Below are 19,918 nucleotides of genomic sequence, written 5' to 3' on the forward strand. Positions count from 1 at the left end.
TCTAGTTATATTTAATCCAGCCTCAGCACAAGGGGCTAGACTAGGTGTCCCTTCCAGCCCAACATTTCTATGATTCTATATCATATTGAAAAAGGGATAAGGTGACTTTTTTAGCCTATAGAAAGAATAATCTACACATACAGTGAACAAACCATGATTGTGTTTTTCTTAGCTATCTTGACTTCGAGCACAAAACACCACTATGTTTGGTACAAAGGAAAACAATAGTTTACTGAATCATGAAACACCACAGCAGGAAAAAAAACCCACCAGTTTCAGCTAAACTTTGGGGAAAAGCAAATAGAAAAGGAACAGAATAATTCAAAAAAGCGTGGAAATAACTGCAAACTTAATATATATTTTATTCCAGACATGCAGGGAAACAAATATGGAGAGGCCTCTCAGGCTTAAAATTGGTGGCAGGGAATCAAATGACACAGCCTGAAATCTGGTGAACTTTTTGTTTCAGAATGAGCAACACCTGATTTCTCAGGTGGCCAAGCCGCCATGGACAAACAAATAGGTCACTGCTTAAAGAAATCAAAGAGGAGAATGCAAGGCAGAATCATCATGAGCATTCACTCAAGAAAAGAGCTTTAAAGACTGTACGACAGTGTTCAGACTGAGACTGTTCAATTGTATGAGCCTGAAATCTGCCAATCTTACTTTGTGAGAAAGGACACAAATGTTATTTCATTTTCTCACTCCCCCAGATGTTTATGGAACCTAAAGAAATTAAGAAGAAATCTGACCTCTCCATTAATAGACTATACATTATGTATAATAATCTATCTCAAAGACTAGAGAATAGTTTTTTTATGACAAACACTCATACTTAAATTGAAGCCATTACAAAAATACGAGTCTGCTGTTTTTCAGAAGGGAAAGGTCAAATGTGATGATTTAAAAAAATATGCAAAATCAGGATGCTTCTGTCACATTGTCTTGGATCACATTCCACTTATATGGTTGGGAGGAGGGAGATTAAATTAATTCCATAAAAAGGAAACTTTCCCAAATGAGCCAGTTATACAGACCCTCCTAATTTAAATATTGGATTTTTGTTTTGTTTAAAAGGCGAAATGTAACTGAAAGGTGCCTAGGGATGCAGTGGAACAAGTGGGTAGGGTATGTATTCATTGAGAGTATATTTATTTCCCTTTGATGTTAACTGTACATTCGTTGCAGGCTAACAAATAGATCTACATGTTTGCTGCTGCAATTCTCAAAGCCTCTGTGCCCAGGAATGGTTGCCAGCAGACTCATTACAACATTTCTGTGTAACTTAAGTTTGACTTTTACTTAACCTTTTGATGCCTTTTAAGAACATAAGAACATAAGAATGGCCGTACTGGCTCAGACCAAAGGTCCATCTAGCCCAGTACCCTGTCTACCGACAGTGGCCAATGCCAGGTGCCCCAGAGGGAGTGAACCTAACAGGTAATGATCAAGTGATCTCTCTCCTGCCATCCATCTCCACCCTCTGACAAACAGAGGCTAGGGACACCATTCCTTACCCAAGCTGGCTAATAGCCAATAACGGACTTAACCTCCATGAATTTATCCAGTTCTCTTTTAAACACTGTTATAGTCCTAGCCTTCACAACCTCCTTAGGCAAGGAGTTCTACAAGTTGACTGTGCGCTGTGTGAAGAAGCACTTCCTTTTATTTGTTTTAAACCTGCGAGCCATTAATTTCATTTGGTGGCCCCTAGTTCTTGTACACCTCTACCCTGATATAACGCAACCCAATATAACACGAATTCTGATATAATGCAGTAAAGCAGTGCTCTGGGGGAGCAGGGCTGCGCACTTCGGTGGATCAAAGCAAGTTTGATACAATGCGGTTTCACCTATAATGTGGTAAGCTTTTTTGGCTCCTGAGGATAGCGTTATATCGAGGTAGAGCTGTATTATGGGAACAAGTAAATAACTTTTTCCTTATTTACGTTCTCCACATCACCCATGATTTTATATACCTCGATCATATTCCCCCTTAGTCTCCTCTTTTCCAAGCTGAAAAGTCCTAGACTTTTTAATCTCTCCTCATATGGGATCCGTTCCAAACCCCTAATCATTTTAGTTGCCCTTCTCTGAACCTTTTCTAATGCCAGTATATCTTTTTTGAGATGAGGAGACCACATCTGTATGTAGTATTCAAGATGTGGGCGTACCATGGATTTATCTAAGGGAATAAGATACTCTCCGTCTTATTCTCTATTCCCTTTTTAATGATTCCTAACATCCTGTTTGTGTTTTTGACCACCGCTGCACATTGTGTGGACGTCTTCAGAGAACTATCCATGATGACTCCAAGCTCTTTTTCCTGATTCGTTGTAGCTAAATTAGCCCCCATCATATTGTATGTATAGTTGGGGTTATTTTTCCAATGTGCATTACTTTACATTTATCCACATTAAATTTCATTTGCCATTTTGTTGCCCAATCACTTAGTTTTGTGAGATCTTTTTGAAGTTCTTCACAGTCTGCTTTGGTCTTAACTAGATGCATGCTTATTTCTGAAGGTAGTACAAAATACAGGAAATGAATAAACCAAATTCTGCTCTCACTTACATTCGTGCAACTCCATTGAATTCATTGGGAACATTGCCCAATAATAATAATAATTTATATTTATTTGATATCTTAAAAAATTAAAAATGCCAACAAATCCTACAGCTCTTAACAATCTGGGGGCCTAGCCCTGAAATCCTTATTCCCTCAAAATATTGACTTTAATAGGATTTTGACAGAGCAAGGACTTCAAGATTTTGCCCTATGCACATAAAACAACACTGAAATAAAGCCATCTTTGGTCTGGAGAGTGGCAGCCAACCAACATCCAACATCCTCATGAAAGGGGAGGAGCACTTTTGGTCAAGGATGCTGAGGGAAAACACTTATTTGAAAAACACCATGGAATTGTTAATGTCCAAACAGAGAAAATCAAGCAGCAATTTTAAAGGTCTTTTAAAAAAGGCTCCATGCTAAAAAAAATGGGCATGTTAACACATAAATATACATTGTCACAAATAGAACAATATACATCTTCCAACAAAAGTTCTACTATCCATTCCCTTACTCCTTGAACTCTCAATGGAGGTATTTAGCCATGCACCTGTAATGTCAAGAGGGCAGAATATCAGGCTGTGTTTGCAACTGCTGAGCCATGAAGATCATCCTCATGAAATGTAATATATTAACATATCTTAAGTATAGAACCATTCACTACAAAGCAGCTGAAATTTAAAAGAAAGCTGTTGACGTTGCGCAATTATAGGAACTCCCATTCATTTTCAAGAGCAGATTTGTAGGAGTCATGTGGGCAGAACAACTAAAGCATTGTTTTGATTCCACTGATTTTTTTTCCAAAGGGAAATCTCAGACTGCACCGTATTTGTTTAAATTCTAGATTTAAAAGAATGAATTGCTTATGACAATTTAGTAGAGCTGTTTAGTAAACAAAAACATTTTTTCGTAAAACTTTCCATTTAATAATGTATTCCATTTTGTTTGTGCACTGTTGTTGTAGCTGTGTTGGTCCCAGGACAGGGGAGACACAAGGTGGGTGAGGTAATATCTTTTATTGGATCAACTTCTCTTCGTGAAAAAGACATGCTTTTCAAGCCCCACAGACCTGAGGAAGGCTTGAAAGCTTGTTTCTTTCACCAACAGAAGTTAGTCCAATAAAAGATTTTACCTCACCTCCACTGTCTCTCTCATATCCCATTTTCTGTCAGAAATGGTTCTGATTAAACTTTTCTGTACAGCTCCACCATTTATGTAAGAGGAAAAAGATCTTAGAGAAACAACCTAATTTAATAAGAGCATAGTATGATGTGGGAGACATGGATTAAGGAACAACCTCACTATTCTTACTCCTTAGATTAGTAGGTGGGTTGGGGCTAGAAGTGCAATAGAGGCAATATGTATAAGGGTTGTAGGAACGAGGGTCTGATCCAAGTTCTATGGATGTCAATAAAAATACACCCATTGCCTTCAATGGGCTTCAGCTCAGACCCAGTTGCTTTTTGCTACTCTGGTGACACACAGCCGCCGCCAGAGTGTACTGTTGAATCTGGCCAATCCTCACTTTTGGGGAAACAGCAGCTTGCACATCTGTCTTGAATATTCCCTTTGATATTTATATGCAGTGGAAGATTCTAGGCAGGATGGGGCTGTCATATCAAATATGCATGGCAGTCATTTGGGAAGGGCAGGGAGTGTATAGGCAGGAGTAATAGAAGGAAATTGAGCAAAGGAAAATTACAGACAAATATCAGAGAAAATTTCCCAGCAAAGAGGTGAAGTCAAATGTGGAATATACTTATCAAGGCAAACAGAGGCTTATGCCATTTATAACTAGACTAGGCATAACTGGAGATTACATTGTAGGGAACAATTCTCTACAGGCAGTGAGGTGGACAAGATCACCTATCACCCAAAAGAGCGGTTCCATCTTTTATATTTAGATCTTCTTCAATATGTCATAGACAGTTTTTACTAACATTCATTTCAAAGCCTAAAGGCTGTTCTCTTTGACTATGACAGTAACCCTCATAACTTGCTATTTGCAGATATTTGAATGAACAGGTTTTTGTTTACAAGAATGTTTAGAGAATAGTTGTTCTCCATACAAATATTCAGGTTTATATAAAATCAAGTGTATGTGCTATTTTTTTTTAAAAATGTAGTCATCCAACTATGGAGCAGAAATAGTAACATATGATTTAGGTCATACAATAATTAATAAAGCAAATAGTTCAAATGAGCTCTTTGCAAACACGGGACAGACTGAAATTTGTTCAAATAAACTATTTGGCAAATATTTGCAAATGGAACTTGTCAAATAATGGAAACAAATTTGTGGAGCCATTCCAAAATAAACCACAAAAGTTCAATTTGCTGCTAGTCATGGAGTAAGAATATTTGTTTTGGAACTGTGTATTGCTGTGTGTTTTGTGTACTTTGAATATTTGTGTGACTTTTGAAAGTGTTTTACAAAAATGTTGGTCAATCTCAAAAATATATCCTTTGTATATGAAGCATATTATTCATTATTCATGTTTTGTGGTTGCTATTTCTTATTATCATCTCTTCTCCTATTAAAAAGGTTCAGGCATCCAATGAAGGTGCAAAAATACAACATATGACCACATCCAAACAATGCTTTCCATCCTTTATATAGCACTTCAACACCAAAAGTCCTTCTATTGTTTTCAGTAAGCATTGCCAAATGTTCTGCTATGGTACTGCTGTTGCCATTTTGTAAGCATTCATCCGTCTCAGGACAGAGATAGAGGAACTATTCATCTGGTAATGATACCGTAGAAGCTTATTATGAACTTCATGAATCAGTAGTGAAATGTACTGTATTCCACTAGTCATAGCCTCCAGATGCCTTTGCTTTACTGCCTGTCTCAAGATTTCATAAATGTGGCCATGATGAAAGTATTCAAGTATGACTGCACATGGCTCTGCTCTCTGCTTTCAAAGGAGTGGAAAAGAAAGCTTCCATCAGTTCTACCTTAACTGACTCATGGACATTTTCCCTTTGGAAACATTGCTTTTTAACAAAGGACGTCACTGACAGTGTAAAGGCCTCCTCTCAACCTTACTGAGGATGAAATGGTGTCTCCTGGTAAGATATAGGACTTGCTAAAGTACCCTTGGAAGTAAATGTTAACACTCCCATTGACTATAAAAGGAGCAGTTCCACAGTATGTGATCTTCTCTTTGCGGAGGCTATTTCAAGCATCTTCCCTCCTTCTACTCTATCTGCTCCATTAACGGAATCTTTGATAAGACAGTCCACAAACCCCTATGCAGGACCAATTTCGGCTTTCTTGGCATTAAACTTAACTAACCAACTGGTAAACATTAGACAATGTAAAGTCCACTCTGTACAGTGCCTTAGTGTGAGGCTACTCCTTCAGTTCCTAACTGGAGCCTTCTAAGCCCACATCACCAGACTTCTCTCAGTTAAACCCAAGAATCCTCCCTTAGGGAAGCCTCGCTTGCAAACTTGCTTCCATTTTTTTTTCTTTTCTTTTTCTCCTTTGTTTTTCCCCTACAGCTGTAGTGCCTCCTTCCAGGCTTGATACTGCTGCTAGGTCTTGTAGGCTGCAGGGGCCACCTGTAACCCATCTCCAGGACTGTTAGCCCCTTCCTGCCCTGGTCCAGTGGAGGGTTTGTCCACTCTGTCACAGAGTGAAATAGGACTCTTACAAGCATGCTAAACAGCTGAATGATATAGGTAATAGAACCTACATTAGAGGGATTCACAATAGGTTCTTTCAGTGGGCGATTCGACCTGCATAACTCAGAAATTTTGCCCCGTCTGTATATGTATGAGGATATGTTTCTCTGGACTATCTTCACATAGGGATGGACTCTGGTTTATTGATTTCAATAAAGATACACTAGGGATTGATTTGACTAATAGCCCTGATATTAAGATATTACTATCAACATTTTCAAGTGTGAGTTCTTAAAATTAGGCACCTATATCCATAATTAGGCACCTAAGTATAAGTAGACAGCTTTGCAAAGAAACTGAGCGTCTGCAGCTCTTATTTCCTTCAATGAGACCTGGGGTGCTCAACGCTGAAATAAATCAGACTGTTTTACTCAGGTGCCTACATTTAGGCACAGAAGTGTGAAATTCTAGTCTGTAGGGGTAAATTTTTCAAAATCATCCAAATGACTTTTGAGAAATCTGATTTTCAAAAGTAGGAAGGAGAGAGACAATAAGACTTAAAACTCCTAAATGTCTGAGGGCTGGTCTCCACTACTGGAGAGATCAATGCTGCTGCAATTGATGCAGCAGGGATCGATTTAGTGGATCCAGTGAAGAATCGACAGCAGAGAGCTCTCCGGTCAACCCCGGTACTCCAGCTCTCCAAGAAGAGTAAGGCAAGTCGACCGGAGACCATCTCCCATTGTCTCAGCACCATGAAGATACCATGGTAAGTCGACCTAAGCTACGTCGATTCCAGCTACGTTATTCACATAGCTGGAGTAGTGTAACTTAGGTCGACTTATCCCCGTAGTGAAGAAAGCCTTAAGTCTCTTTTGAAAATGGACTTAGGCTCTAAATCACTTAGGCACTTACGGAAATATTCCCTAGGTCTTCTGAATAAGGACTCAATTCTGTCCTCAGATACATCTGTCAGGTTTCAGAGTAGCAGCCGTGTTAGTCTGTAGTGCCTCCTTCCAGGCTTGATACTGCTGAGACTAAGGTGCCACAAGTACTCCTGCTCTTTTTACAGATACATCTGTGCAATTCCCACTGACCTCAGTGGGATTTTCAGAGGTGCATGCCAGGAAAACACTTACCCCTAAATATAGTACACCTAGTACTCTGTAGTGTCTCAGTGTAGTGCAATTGTTCTCCTTAATCAGGACTACATTTTTAAATCTTTGAAAATCCAGGCGCTTTCACTGCATAGTTGGCCTTCATTCAAAAGGGCTATAAATCTCCAGTTTTTAACAAAGAGTGAACAATTCAGCCTTCTTCTACAAAGCACACATAGTAATACATATGCTATTCTCCCTTCATGATTGTCACAGATGCCCTAACCAAGGCTCTGCTTACCACTCAGCAAACTAGACCTTTTCCCCCAACACACACTCCAGTGTGGCATGCTGGGAATTCTGAGACAGCTTCGGGTACATTTTAAATAGAAGGGTTTTACTGAATTAAATATGAAAATTAATAACATTAATACACTATCGCTTGTGTTACTTATTTTCATGTTAAATTTAATTGTCTACGCATTTGGGTTTCTCTCCTCATCAAATCCAGAATTCTGACTACTTTCACTAATACTTAGGGCAAGTCAACACTACAGGGCTAAGTCGACTTAAGTTACGTAACTCTAGCTACGTGAATAACGTAGCTGAAGTCAATGTATGTTAGGTCGACTTATTTCAGTGTATACATTGTGCTGGGTTGATGGGAGAAACTCTCCCGTTGATTTACCTTATGCTTCTCATTCCGGTGGAGTACCGGAGTGAACAGGAGAGCGATCGGCAGTCGATTTAGCGGGTCTTCATTAAACCCGCTAAATCGACCCCCGGTGGATCGATTGCCGCATGTCGATCCCCTGGTAAGTGGAGATAAGCCCTTACTAACCTTCTTTACACTTATGTCCCCTCGCTGAACTCAGTAGGATGGCATATGGGTAACCGCAAGCAGCATTTGGCCCTTTCCTTTTTATTTTATCTTCTCATTATTTATTGATAAGCCTCAGAGATAGGTACAGTATGAGAACATAGATAAATAGACTGGCAGATCCAAACTGCCCAATTTCTCCAGGGTTCATAGATTAGGATCACACTTTTCATTTGAGCCTGCTTCTGAAAGCTGGGGAGCACCTGTAGCTCCTGCTGACATTTATGAGAGTTGCATCTGTTTGACTCTTTTTATGAATAGGCATTTAATCCTGATGCTTTCTGACCCAACTAGTATTTTATTTTACCTTAAATGAAACATATATTTGTGGCTTTCACATTTCTGACATTTCTTTGTTTAAAGATTAATGGACTACATTATTCAGCTGAGGAATCATAAAAGCCTAATTTGGAAGAAGGAGGGTAATTTGAAGCTATTCTTTTGCTATATTTTGTTTGAGGGGGTGCCTTAAAGTGTAATAGTTTCTGATCTTAATTTCAGTAGTGTATGTACCACTGCCTGCTAAGGCCTAAGCAGAAAACTGGAAGCCATAATCATATAAAGAATACAAGGATTATCTCTGAAAAATATATTATAAATATTTAGATAATATGAACAACTTTGACAGGATTGTTAGTCACAAATGAATAACTCTTTAATATATCATTAATATCAGTCAATGAATTCTGTCATCTTCCCCTAGTCATTCTCTCAGTGCCCTACATGCTACTACTCATCATGCTCAAAAATCTCTTCCTAAACTGTTCGGTTCAGAATTATACAATAATAGTCAGAGTCTTCTACAGAAACAAAATGCAGATCAAAAGGAATGATTTCGAAGCAGTATCTTTGTGGATTCTAATATAGTATCTCCAGAGGAAGCTCGAACCAGTGATTCAGTTCCATATTTTATAAGGCCCTAGGCAATATAATTAGCAAGTTTGCGAATGCCTTAATATATTTAACCAAAAGGTATATAAGATTCAGAATTTAATGCCTACCCATGCTATAGACCAAAGGTAGTTTGTTTACAAAGAGAAACTAGAGAGGTGAAGTAAATGTCAAGAAAAAACTTACAGTAAGGGCAGCCATAGACCTCAGTTCTCAGCCCAATTTGGCCCTCTCCACTCCAGTCGAGAGGAACTATGCGTATATAGCGGGCTATAACTGGATGCTGTAAATCATGCCGGATCACGCTATCAGAATTTGTATTTCCAGGAAATGCCTAAGGGAAGGAAAAAGAAATCTCTTGTAACATTAGAAAACTTCTGTGAGGGAAAAAATAGGAACAACAGTTTTCTGAGTATTTAGGTTAAATGCATTCTGGTCAACTTTTCTCTATGCTAGTGAGTGAATTAATGGATGATTCAATAAACAGCACTGCGAGTTCTACAGTGCTCATGAAAGATGCCAGATATATGGCATTGGAAGCTTATGTCCTCTTTCTCCATAATAGGTACAGTATACCTTAGTGGTGATTCACTCAACCAAGAATAAGGGTGAGAAAGTAGTTCATTCTGTGTCTCTATCTAGTTTTTAGCTTGTTGATTAGAATGTCAATAAGCATCCCAATTGTAGTGATTGTTTTTGTGAAGACATTTATTCACTAATAACTAGACTGAATACACCAACTCTTTTCACATAGATGGAAATAATTTTAGTTATTAGTGACATGGGACAAATTTGAACTGTTCCCCATTTCAGCTTTATGCTTATATAGCAGAATTTACCATATTTCTGCAGGACCCAGAAACCATACCTTAACTTTGAAGTCTCACCTGTAAGGAAACATGTAATCTTCACAATCAACACCTCACCCTAAACAAAATGTGCAATTAGATATTTTGGAAATTGTACTAATCATCATAATCTTGACTCTCATTTACAGTGAGAGGTATTTTTTTCAAATACTAAGAACTCAGAGAAGGACATAATGGTTCTCAAGTGTATTAATGTTTCCAGAATTAATGAAGTCAACACATCTAGTTATTTTAGTACCTCTTGGCATAATGATTCATAGCATCTGGCTCAACAGAAAACAATATCTGCTTGTTAACTCTGCTTACATATTTTCTATCTAGTCAGCCCTGGATCAGTCTGTTCATTCACAGCCAGAACTTTCTTATCTTTCTATAGCTAGCTTTCACTGGAGATAACATGTCAAGCTACTGAACAGGGCAGTCGTACACCAAGGGGAAACGGATAGCCAATTGTCAAAAAGACTACAAACAGTCATTGTTAGTACATTCTTATAAAATTCAGCCACTGCAGCTTTTGCTAGAGAAAAACCTGTATCCAAAGATTCAGAAGTAAACTCAGTATTAATGAATAGGTATTAATTAATTAATATTTTAGTTATTCATATCAATCAGAACACATTCATTCATTTAAAATAGTCTATTGTACACATTGCTATAGATGGTAATATACCTAGGGCTAGAATATACAAAATACACACTGCCCAGAATAAGGTGCGATGGGGACCCATCATCCCTGAGGAAGTTCCAGGAGAAATTCTTCCTTGTGAAAGAATTCCTCCCCAAAATCCCCACGATGCTAGGAGAGCATTTATGCTTCTACACCCATTGCATGCCAGGCCCATTCTATGCTTGGCATGTCCCTGTCCTCTCCCTGCATCCATTGGGCTTGGCTGTGCTTCCCATGCAGGGATCAGTCCTCTTAGAGTAAATTCAGTTACCACAATTGTGGAAGGCTCCTACTGGGGAAGCATAAGGAGAGGAAGTCTTCTCTTTCATACTAGTACCCAGCAGAATCTGTTCCATGTTATTTCTGGTTTGTTTTTTTTCCTTCTGAATTTTAGTGTTTATTTATGCAAATTATGACCCACTTTAAAGCTGAATCTTTCATTTTATTATTTACAGATAATTATTTCAAAAGCATGCCTCAATGTTTTTGGTCTTATTTCTTCACCCACCTGCAATTTTCACCAGGAAAGATTTTAAACATCAAAACTTCTTTGAGACAATTATCTCCACTTCTAGACATATTAAATGTCTAGTATGTATGAATTAATAATTGTTTCAAGGACAGAAACACAAAAGCTGAAATTCTCCACAAATTTCCAAACAGCTACATTTGGTTCTTTTCCATAACCATTTAAAAAAGAACACTGTATAGCTTCAGGATTGTTAGTCAAGAAGAAGGAATAAAACTAACAAATAAAATTAGAAACCTTAAGCATATAGTTGTCACCATTAAAAAGGAAACATTTATCAGTAGTCAATAGGACATTCAAGGATTTAACCCCAAATGTATTTATTGATTACTATAGGCAGGGCTTGTAGTGCTGCCTATTATTAAGGTTGCCTGACCCTTCCCATTATAAGATCCGGTCTTAAATTATTTGCAACTTTGCAAACTAACCATTCAGATCATATTACATGCTGCCAGCCAAAATGGTTGAGTTATTTCCAAGAATAAGTCTAGGGGAAAAATACGTTGTTTGCCCATGTTAAAATATACTGGCAACCTTTTATTTGAACAGCTCTAACACCTCATGCTTTGAAGCAAGGACTTGAAATGTGGCCTTTGTCTCAGACATATGCCTTTTGCTGGCCCTGAAAATCCACCTACATTTGGCCAAGATATCAGCCTCTGAAAAATTACAGTTTGCATCTGCTAAGTAGAGACATTAGATTTTAGCTGCTAAAATTGAAAGATCTCTTCCTCACTAAGCATGCTCCAGCCTGTCTCAACTCCTAATGCTGATCAGACTGCACATATGCCAACCCCACAAAGCAAATGAGCATGCTTTATCCCTTCAGAGGTCCTACTTGTCTAGCAGCATGTGCATGCAACATCTCCACAGAGTGACTGAACATGCTCCAATCCTTGGCTACACGGACAATGCCAGACTCTCTCTCTCCCTAATGGCTGTTCCAGGCCTGGGTAGAGCTGGACACTGGAACTGTGAGCAGGCAGCCTCTCTCTCCTGTGCTCGGAGTAACCCCCTACCTGGCACCCAAGTAGCAAGGAGGAGGAAGCCATCTGCTTTGAATGCAAATGAGACACAAAGTGGACCAGGGAAGAGGGAAAGCAGATTGGGACAAGGTGTCTGATGAGACTGGAAGTGGAAGTGGGGAGAGAGAGAATTGTACAACTGTATCTGGCAATAGAAGATGACGCATTGGGAGCTGGGGCAGAGGGGATGCTGGTACTGGTTGGTCAAGAAGACTGGAACTAGGAGTTGAGCAGGGAAATGGGCAAGGGATAGAGCCAGCTGTTGGAGGAAGGGGACACTGAGATCAGATGAAGAGCTGGGAGCAAGAGGGATAGTTGGTACTAGGAAACCTGGGATGGAACATGGGGAGGGGAGATTGATCTGGCAAGAGAAAGGGGCAGAGGGAGAACAGGAACTGATGGGGAAAGAGACTGGAACAAGGAGCCAGAGATGGAGTGTGTTTTTTCGGGCGGAGACCAAGATTGAATGAGGATCATGTGGAGGGAGACTAGGACTGGGAGAGAGTGGGGTTGGGGGAAGGAAAGAGAGATTGCATGAGGTAATTGGAGGGGAAACTGGAACTGGATGGGCAAAGATACTGGGACTGAGTGTGGGGAAGGGAGGAATGGGAGTGGGGGGGATGAGATTGGGACTCATACAGCGAGCCCACAAGGGGAGACTGGGACTGACTGGCCAAAACGACTGGGATTATGAAGAGAAGCCTGGGAATGGAGACTTGGAAGGCTAGGAGAGTGGAACTAGGGAAGAGACAGGGCTGGGTCAGGGACAAGTTTGATGTGATCAGGGAGAAGAGTAGGTTCACGGGATGGGCAGAAGAGTCTCTGCCCAATGGGACACTCACCTTCAGAGCCTAGAATGGAGCCCAACCTTCCTGAGTCTTATCATTCATCTGCTGTGAGTAAATATCTGTGAAACCACTGGCAGTGTCCCATGCCCCTCTAGTGCTGGTCCACATACAAGCTTTAAGTTGCTCCGTTGTTAACTGAAGTTGCAGAAGTCTGTGCAGTGGATCTAAAGGTTCCAAACCTAATGATCAGGGCCGGCTCTAGGCACCAGCAAAACAAGCTGGTGCTTGGGGCAGCACATTTCTAGGGGCGGCATTCTGGCGCGTGCCACGCTGCCCCTAAAAATGTGCCCCGGCCGCCCTAACTCACCTCCGCTGCTGCCGCTCGCGTGCCGCTGCTCCCCCTCCCTCCCAGGCTCTCAAACCCGGGAGGGAGGCGGAGACCCCGAGTGGCCGCGGCACACGCGCTGCTTCTCCCTCTCCCTCCCTCGTAGGCTTGAGAGCCTGGGGGAAGGAGGCAGGGCTGGGGATTTGGGGAAGGGGCCAGGGATGGCATAAGAAAAAAACGGGGGGGGGGGGGGGCAGGGGCGCGGACAAAATTGTTTTTGCTTGGGGCGGCAAAAATCCTAGAGCCGGCCCTGCTAATGATGATCCATGTGGGTATCAATATGACATCTCATATTGGAAATTTCCATTTGCTTTTTTAAAAGGCTCAGAAATTACCCACCAAAAACTTTTTTAAAAGAACATTAAGATCACAAAGCTGAACGTTAGGAAATGCCAAGATTAAGATTGCTCATGAAACCTTATTTCAGCCCCCTTGTATGTATGTCTTATGATAGAGTCTCTAATTAAATGGTCAGATGCTATTTTTTTCACAAGACCCCTACCTCATTTGGTGCACCCAATGGACCCACTCTGGGGATGAATCAAGGTCATATAGTAAAAAGACTCTGTCGTCTATAGGACTCCTGCCTCATTTGTTGGAGAAGATGGAAGGTAAACAGTGAATGAGGCAGAGGACTGCTGGAAGAGAAAGAACAGGCACTTGAATGCTGCCTCAGACCATTTGGATCCTACAAGAAAATAAGAGCCACCATACTGGATCAGACCAATTGTCTGTCTAGCCTAGGATCCCGTCTGCTACAGTGGCCAGTACCAGAGCTTTGGGGGAGTATACAGAACAGAGCAATTATGGAGTGATCCACCCCATCTCCCCACTCTGCTTCTGCAGTCAGAGGTTCAGGATTGCCCCAAGCATGGGGCTGCATCCGTGACCATCCTGGCTAATAGCCATTGATGGGCCTATCCTCCATGAACTTATCTAGTTCTTTTGAACATATTTATATTTTTGGCCATCACAACATCCCACTGCAATGAGTGCCACAGGTTAATTGTGTTGTGTGAAAACATACTTCCTCCTATTTGTTTTAAACCTGCTACCCTGTTAATTTCATCAGATACCCCTGGTTTTTATTTTGTGTGAAAGGGTAAATAACATTTCTCTATTCTTTTTTTTCCACACCACTGATGATTTTATATACCTCTATAATATTCCCCTTTAGTCGTCTTTTTTCTAAGCTGAGCAACCCTAATCTCTTTTTTAGTCTCTCCTGCTATGGAATCCATTGCATACCCTTAATCATCATGGCTGCCCTGCTCTGAACCTTTTCCAGTTCTACTATATCCTTTTTCAGAAGAGGTGACCAGACCTGGACACAGTATTCAAGGTGTGCCCCCCGCACCCCAGATTTATATAGTGGCATTAATGATATCCCTGTCATTGCCACAGAGTTTCTATGTGACACTAAGCAAGTAACAAAGCATTTTTTTCACAGGTGGTCACTAACTGTATGTTCCTCGTGTTTTGACTTGAAATCCTGGGGGGTTGATTTGCAAAGTACTGAGCAGTCACAGCTGCAACTGAAGTCAATGAGAGCTTGTGCCATAGAAAACTCATGAGGAAATGAATAGTTCAGTTTTCAAACAAGGGTTTGAATAACATGCTCTAAATCAGGAATAGGGCCAAACATTGAACAACGAGGTGAAAACAAAATATCCAATAGCTGCTCATGAAGTGAGCACTGTGCATTCTGTGCACTGAATGAGGCAGGGGTCCTGTGGGGAAAAAATAGTATGTGATTAATCACCATGCATCATTAATACAACCCCCTGTGTCATCATGAATACGTACAAGGGGGTTGTATTAAGGCTGCATAGGCAATCTTAATTCTGTTATTTCATAACTTTTGAGTTCTTGACTTTGCAACCTTGGCAATCTTCTTTAAAGATAGTGTATTTCTGTATAATATAAAGTATGGTGGGAAAGTGTGGAATCTCTAATATATCTCCATGAAACCATTGGTAAAGGCTGACTTTTAAAATCAGAACTACTGAATGTGACTCTCTAAGTCTATTACCTACCTGGATACAAACCCTTTCAAAAACATTTGGGGCCCAACCCTGAAAATGCTAATTACCAGGCATGCTGTTTATTACTTTGAGTTGACCTATTGAATGCAGCACTACACTCAGTAGCATTTACTGGATCAGGTAAATAGACATGAGCAGCAGAGAATAGGGTAATGCGGGGGTGTCGTCAGTTTCCCAGATAATTAAAATGCATTTAATTTACTCTCCAGCAGAACAATATATTTTTAAACGCAGCCTTCATTTAGATAAATGTAGTACAGTAATGCATGCTCTGTGGATAATGCAAACAGCAGCCTAAATCCATCTTCACAAGGCTGAAAAATCAATTTACAGAGACTTGTGAATTATATACCGTTGCTGTTAAATCTCCATTTCTGACTGAGATTTGTACATGGGCTTAGAAAGACAGGTTTTCATTAAAAAAAAAACTGAATTTATACAATTTGCAAACCTTCATGTTTGCCAAGGTTAAACAGTTTAATAAAATTTAAAATTATAATTCAAACCAATGTTATTGTGGGGTTTTTTTAAGGGCAGCGAGAATTGGACTATAAAATACATAAGTGTACACTAAAAAAAACCTCCTGTAACTTTTTCTTAAAACCTGAAAATATCTATGGTACCTGAACAAGTTGTCCAAATTATTAATCTCAAAAGCACACTGAAATCTTTAAAGTCTGTGTTAACATTGCCAGAAATGTGCCCCTCGTGAGCAATTCAACCTTTCTTCAGCCCAAAGAGTTAGGAAAAATTACTAAGGCAGCAGTAAAGGCTCAGCTGGTTGTAAACCAAGTAATACAGTCTCAGCAGTCCAGTCCTTAAATCCTCCCCTTTGCAAACTAGGCCTCTGCTCTTATTGGATTCAAAGCTCTTAAAGCTTCTTCAACATGTTTCAACTCACATCACAATGAAAAGATTGGGAGCTGGAAGCATTGTGTTGTGCCTGATTTAGGAATTCTGGGGAGCACAGCCGGGATATTGTTACTGTGACACCTTTGCCAACAATGCAGCCTGACTATCTTTGCTGGCCAGTGTGAAATGGGGTATGGCCAGGGCCCCACCACATGCCCAACTATTTTGGAAATGCTAGTTGCTGACAGTGGCACTAAGCTTGCACATACCTGTGGTTAGGATAATACATAGTCTGTTACCATGTTTGGTCTCTGCATGAGTGTGCAGAGTGGGACGACTACTTTTACTTCCTTTTTCTTTCTTGAACACCATGTGTAGTTCCACTGGAGTTACGCCTGATTTACAGAGGGGTAAGTGAATGGAGAATCAGGTTGTGACCCTTTAATATTTACTACTGATCAAGTGCTGTACTTAAGTAAACTCTTTACATTGCTGAGCATGTCATTCACAAAGCTAGAGTATGAAAAAAACAATGTTCACTTTTCCTAAATCTTTATAAATTGTGTTACTCCGAAAGTTCTCACAGTTTTGCACCACTGGGGAGAATGCTGCTTCTTAGCACTTTGCATTTGCTTCTTCTTTGCATAGCAGGTGGGCATGACAATCAGGGTCCAGACATTCCAAGGGGGAAACAGAAGGATTAAGCACCAAAAAAACCCCACACCAACAGTTAAACCAAAGATTGCATGCTGTTTTTGTACTATAAAAATATACCGATTAAGGTCTTCTCTGAAAGATTCTAATGTTCACTTACTAGTTGTTATGAGATATGCATACAGGTTAGGGTTCTGAATGCATGTATGTACAGATATGTAGAAAATTGTAACTGGACCTGTGGTGCGACGTCAGCATCACCTCACAACAGGATGGGGAAGCAATCGGGCAAAGAGGGGCTACCTCTCCAAAAGAAAGAAACTGGCTTCAAGCACCGAGCCATTTGTCCAGCCGGGGGGGGGGGGGGGGGGGGAGGGAGAACAATGATGAACCATCAAAGTAAATGGGAACAGAAAAGAAAACCCCAATCTTAGAAAATTAAGAAAGGAGAGAGTTTTCCCCATCTATAGTGACTGAATGTTCAAAATGGAAGAGGTTTGAACTGAAGAGCATCCAGAACCTGGAGGACAGTCTCCAAGTGGAAAACACCCTGGGAATGCTGAATCCCTCCTATAGCTAGGAGGTATCCTGGGAAACTGTTTAAGGGAATAGGTAACTCTTATTAGAAAAAAGTACAGGAGTACTTGTGGCATCTTAGAGACTAACAAATTTATTAGAGCATAAGCTTTCGTGGGCTACTGCCCACTTCTTCGGATGCATAGCCCACGAAAGCTTATGCTCTAATAAATTTGTTAGTCTCTAAGGTGCCACAAGCACTCCTGTTCTTTTTGCGGATACAGACTAACACGGCTGCTACTCTGAATCCTATTAGAAAAGGTATTTTATCTAATATGAAAGAGAAAGGCCTGAGGTTGCAACTTGACATTCATTTTTTGTGTAACTTGTATATGTTTGCTTTCCCTTACTATTTCCTCTTTGAATGTGTGGTTTTTATATTAAATAAACTTTGTTATTTCCACTCGAAGCAGGTCTCTGGTGTGCTGTGTGGAGTGTGTGCGCCAGAGCGATCTTATAACTTGGCGGTTGGTTTCACACCTTCAGGGGAGATGAACCAGAGGGGAACAGTCTGAGTCTCTTGTAGTTAACTCAGGGAGGATGTATTTGGGGAGATCTGCGACTGGAAGGGCTGTTAATGTCACCCTGAAAAATGAAACTAGGCTACTGAGAGCCAGGGAGAGACCTTATGCTTGTGGGCAGGCTACTGGTATCTGGGTGTTGAAAAATAGCTGCACTGAACAGAAGTCCCCCAAGTTACAGGACAGGTGATGATGGAATATATTACTGGTCTGCATGGACCCCAAAATGTCACAGTGGCGAAAACCAGTGAAATTAAAATAGTAGAAGAAACACATTTGACAGTGTTTCTACATTGCTCACCTGTGAAAAATTGGCCTGAAACAGAAACCGGACCACCTACATCAAAACTTCTCCAAAATTTGGGGACCATTCAGATTCAGATTTGATTTCACATCTCAACTTTGCAGGTCGGGGCCATCGTTTAATAATAATACAAATTTTAAAAAAAATGTAAATGCAATAGCTTGTGAATTTAAATAAAATATTGCAATGCAGCAAAAGTGCTGTAGGTAAGTAAATTTCACAAAGGTCAGATAAGTTTAGTAAGGTTGTAAATGAACTATAACTCTGCTCTTCTGGAAAAAAAAATGCATTAAGGTATACATTACTATTTTACATATCCACAGCAATTTACATTCACAACACTATTGTGGCTAAAGAAAAGTGAAACAAGATATGGAGGTCTCATTCCACCATCCCAGTGGGAGGAGAACTGGTGGAGAATGTTACTCAGCATGTCTGCACTACAAATTTAAATCAACCTAACTTACATTGGCATACAGCTGCCAATAATCACATCACTTGTGCGTGTCTACACTTTGCTCCTTGTGTCAGCCATGCACATCCTCACCAGGAGCCCTTGTACTGATTGTACTGTCAGTGTGGGGCATTGTGGGATGACTTCTGAAAGCCAGCAACTGTTGATGTAAGCAATGCAGTGTCCGCACTGACACTGCGTCAACCTAACTACATCAACGTTGACTCTACGGCTGGGTCTACACTACCCGCCTGAATCGGCGGGTAGAAATCGACCTCTCGGGGATCGATTTATCGCGTCCCACAATCGATCCCCGAATCGACGCTCTTACTCCACCAGCGGAGGTGGGAGTAAGCGCCGTCGACGGGAAACCGCAAAGGTCGATTTTGCCACCGTCCTCACAGCGGGGTAAGTCGGCTGCGATACGTTGAATTCAGCTACGCTATTCACGTAGCTGAATTTGCGTATCTTAAATCGACCCCTCCCTGTAGTGTAGATGTAGCTTATGCCTTTCCTGGAGGGGGAGTGTAGTGAGGCGGCCTGGGCCCCGACGGCCCCTGAGGGAGAGGAGCCTGAATTGGCACCCAAGTGGGCGGAGCCACCGCCACCTGTTCCCGCCCCCCGGAAGTCAAGGGGCGGGACAGGAAGTATAAGAGCCAGGCCCCAGCCCTCAGTTAGAGCCCAGCAGCCGGAAAGGCCAGACGTGCCGGTGCGAGCTCCGGCTAGACCAAGGCTTCCCAGAGCCAGGTACCCGGACACGGACGGACCGAGCTGCCCCAGAGCCAGATACCCGGACACCGACCGACCGGACCTCCCCAGAGCCAGGTACCCCGACGCGGATTGGCCCAGCCTTCCCCAAGCAAGGTACCCCGAGGTAGACTGGCCACCCTTGCCCCGAGCACGGTACCCCGAGGAGGGGCCCGAGCGCCCCCCTGACCGGAGACCGGAGGAGCAACCCGACCCGGACGACCCTCTGCGAAGTGAGGAACCCATGGTGTGGGACCCCGTTGCCGAGCCCAGCGGGGAGCAGGTACAAATGGAGGAGGAAATGGAAATCAGCCCGGGGGTAGCTGACCCCAGTCTAGCTACAACAGAGAGCGAACCCATGTTGGTGTGTTGCGGTCAGGACCCCACCAACACAGCGGCAGACTGACTGCCGCTCTTAGGGCCCCGGGCTGGGACA

At 41.4% G+C, this 19,918-nt stretch overlaps 1 protein-coding gene across 1 annotated transcript in view; it reads right to left on the bottom strand.

Annotated features, from left to right (window-relative positions):
- CNTNAP2 (contactin associated protein 2) overlaps positions 1-19,918 on the bottom strand; it is a 1,643,672-nt gene that overhangs the window by 893,370 nt on the left and 730,384 nt on the right. The window contains exon 4 of the mRNA XM_054019209.1: positions 9,253-9,400. Within this exon, the coding sequence (XP_053875184.1) occupies positions 9,253-9,400 (148 nt within the window). The remainder of the gene's footprint in view (positions 1-9,252; positions 9,401-19,918) is intronic.

This window comes from Malaclemys terrapin, chromosome 2 (genome assembly GCF_027887155.1).
Source record: "Malaclemys terrapin pileata isolate rMalTer1 chromosome 2, rMalTer1.hap1, whole genome shotgun sequence".
NCBI classification, from domain to species: domain Eukaryota; kingdom Metazoa; phylum Chordata; order Testudines; family Emydidae; genus Malaclemys; species Malaclemys terrapin.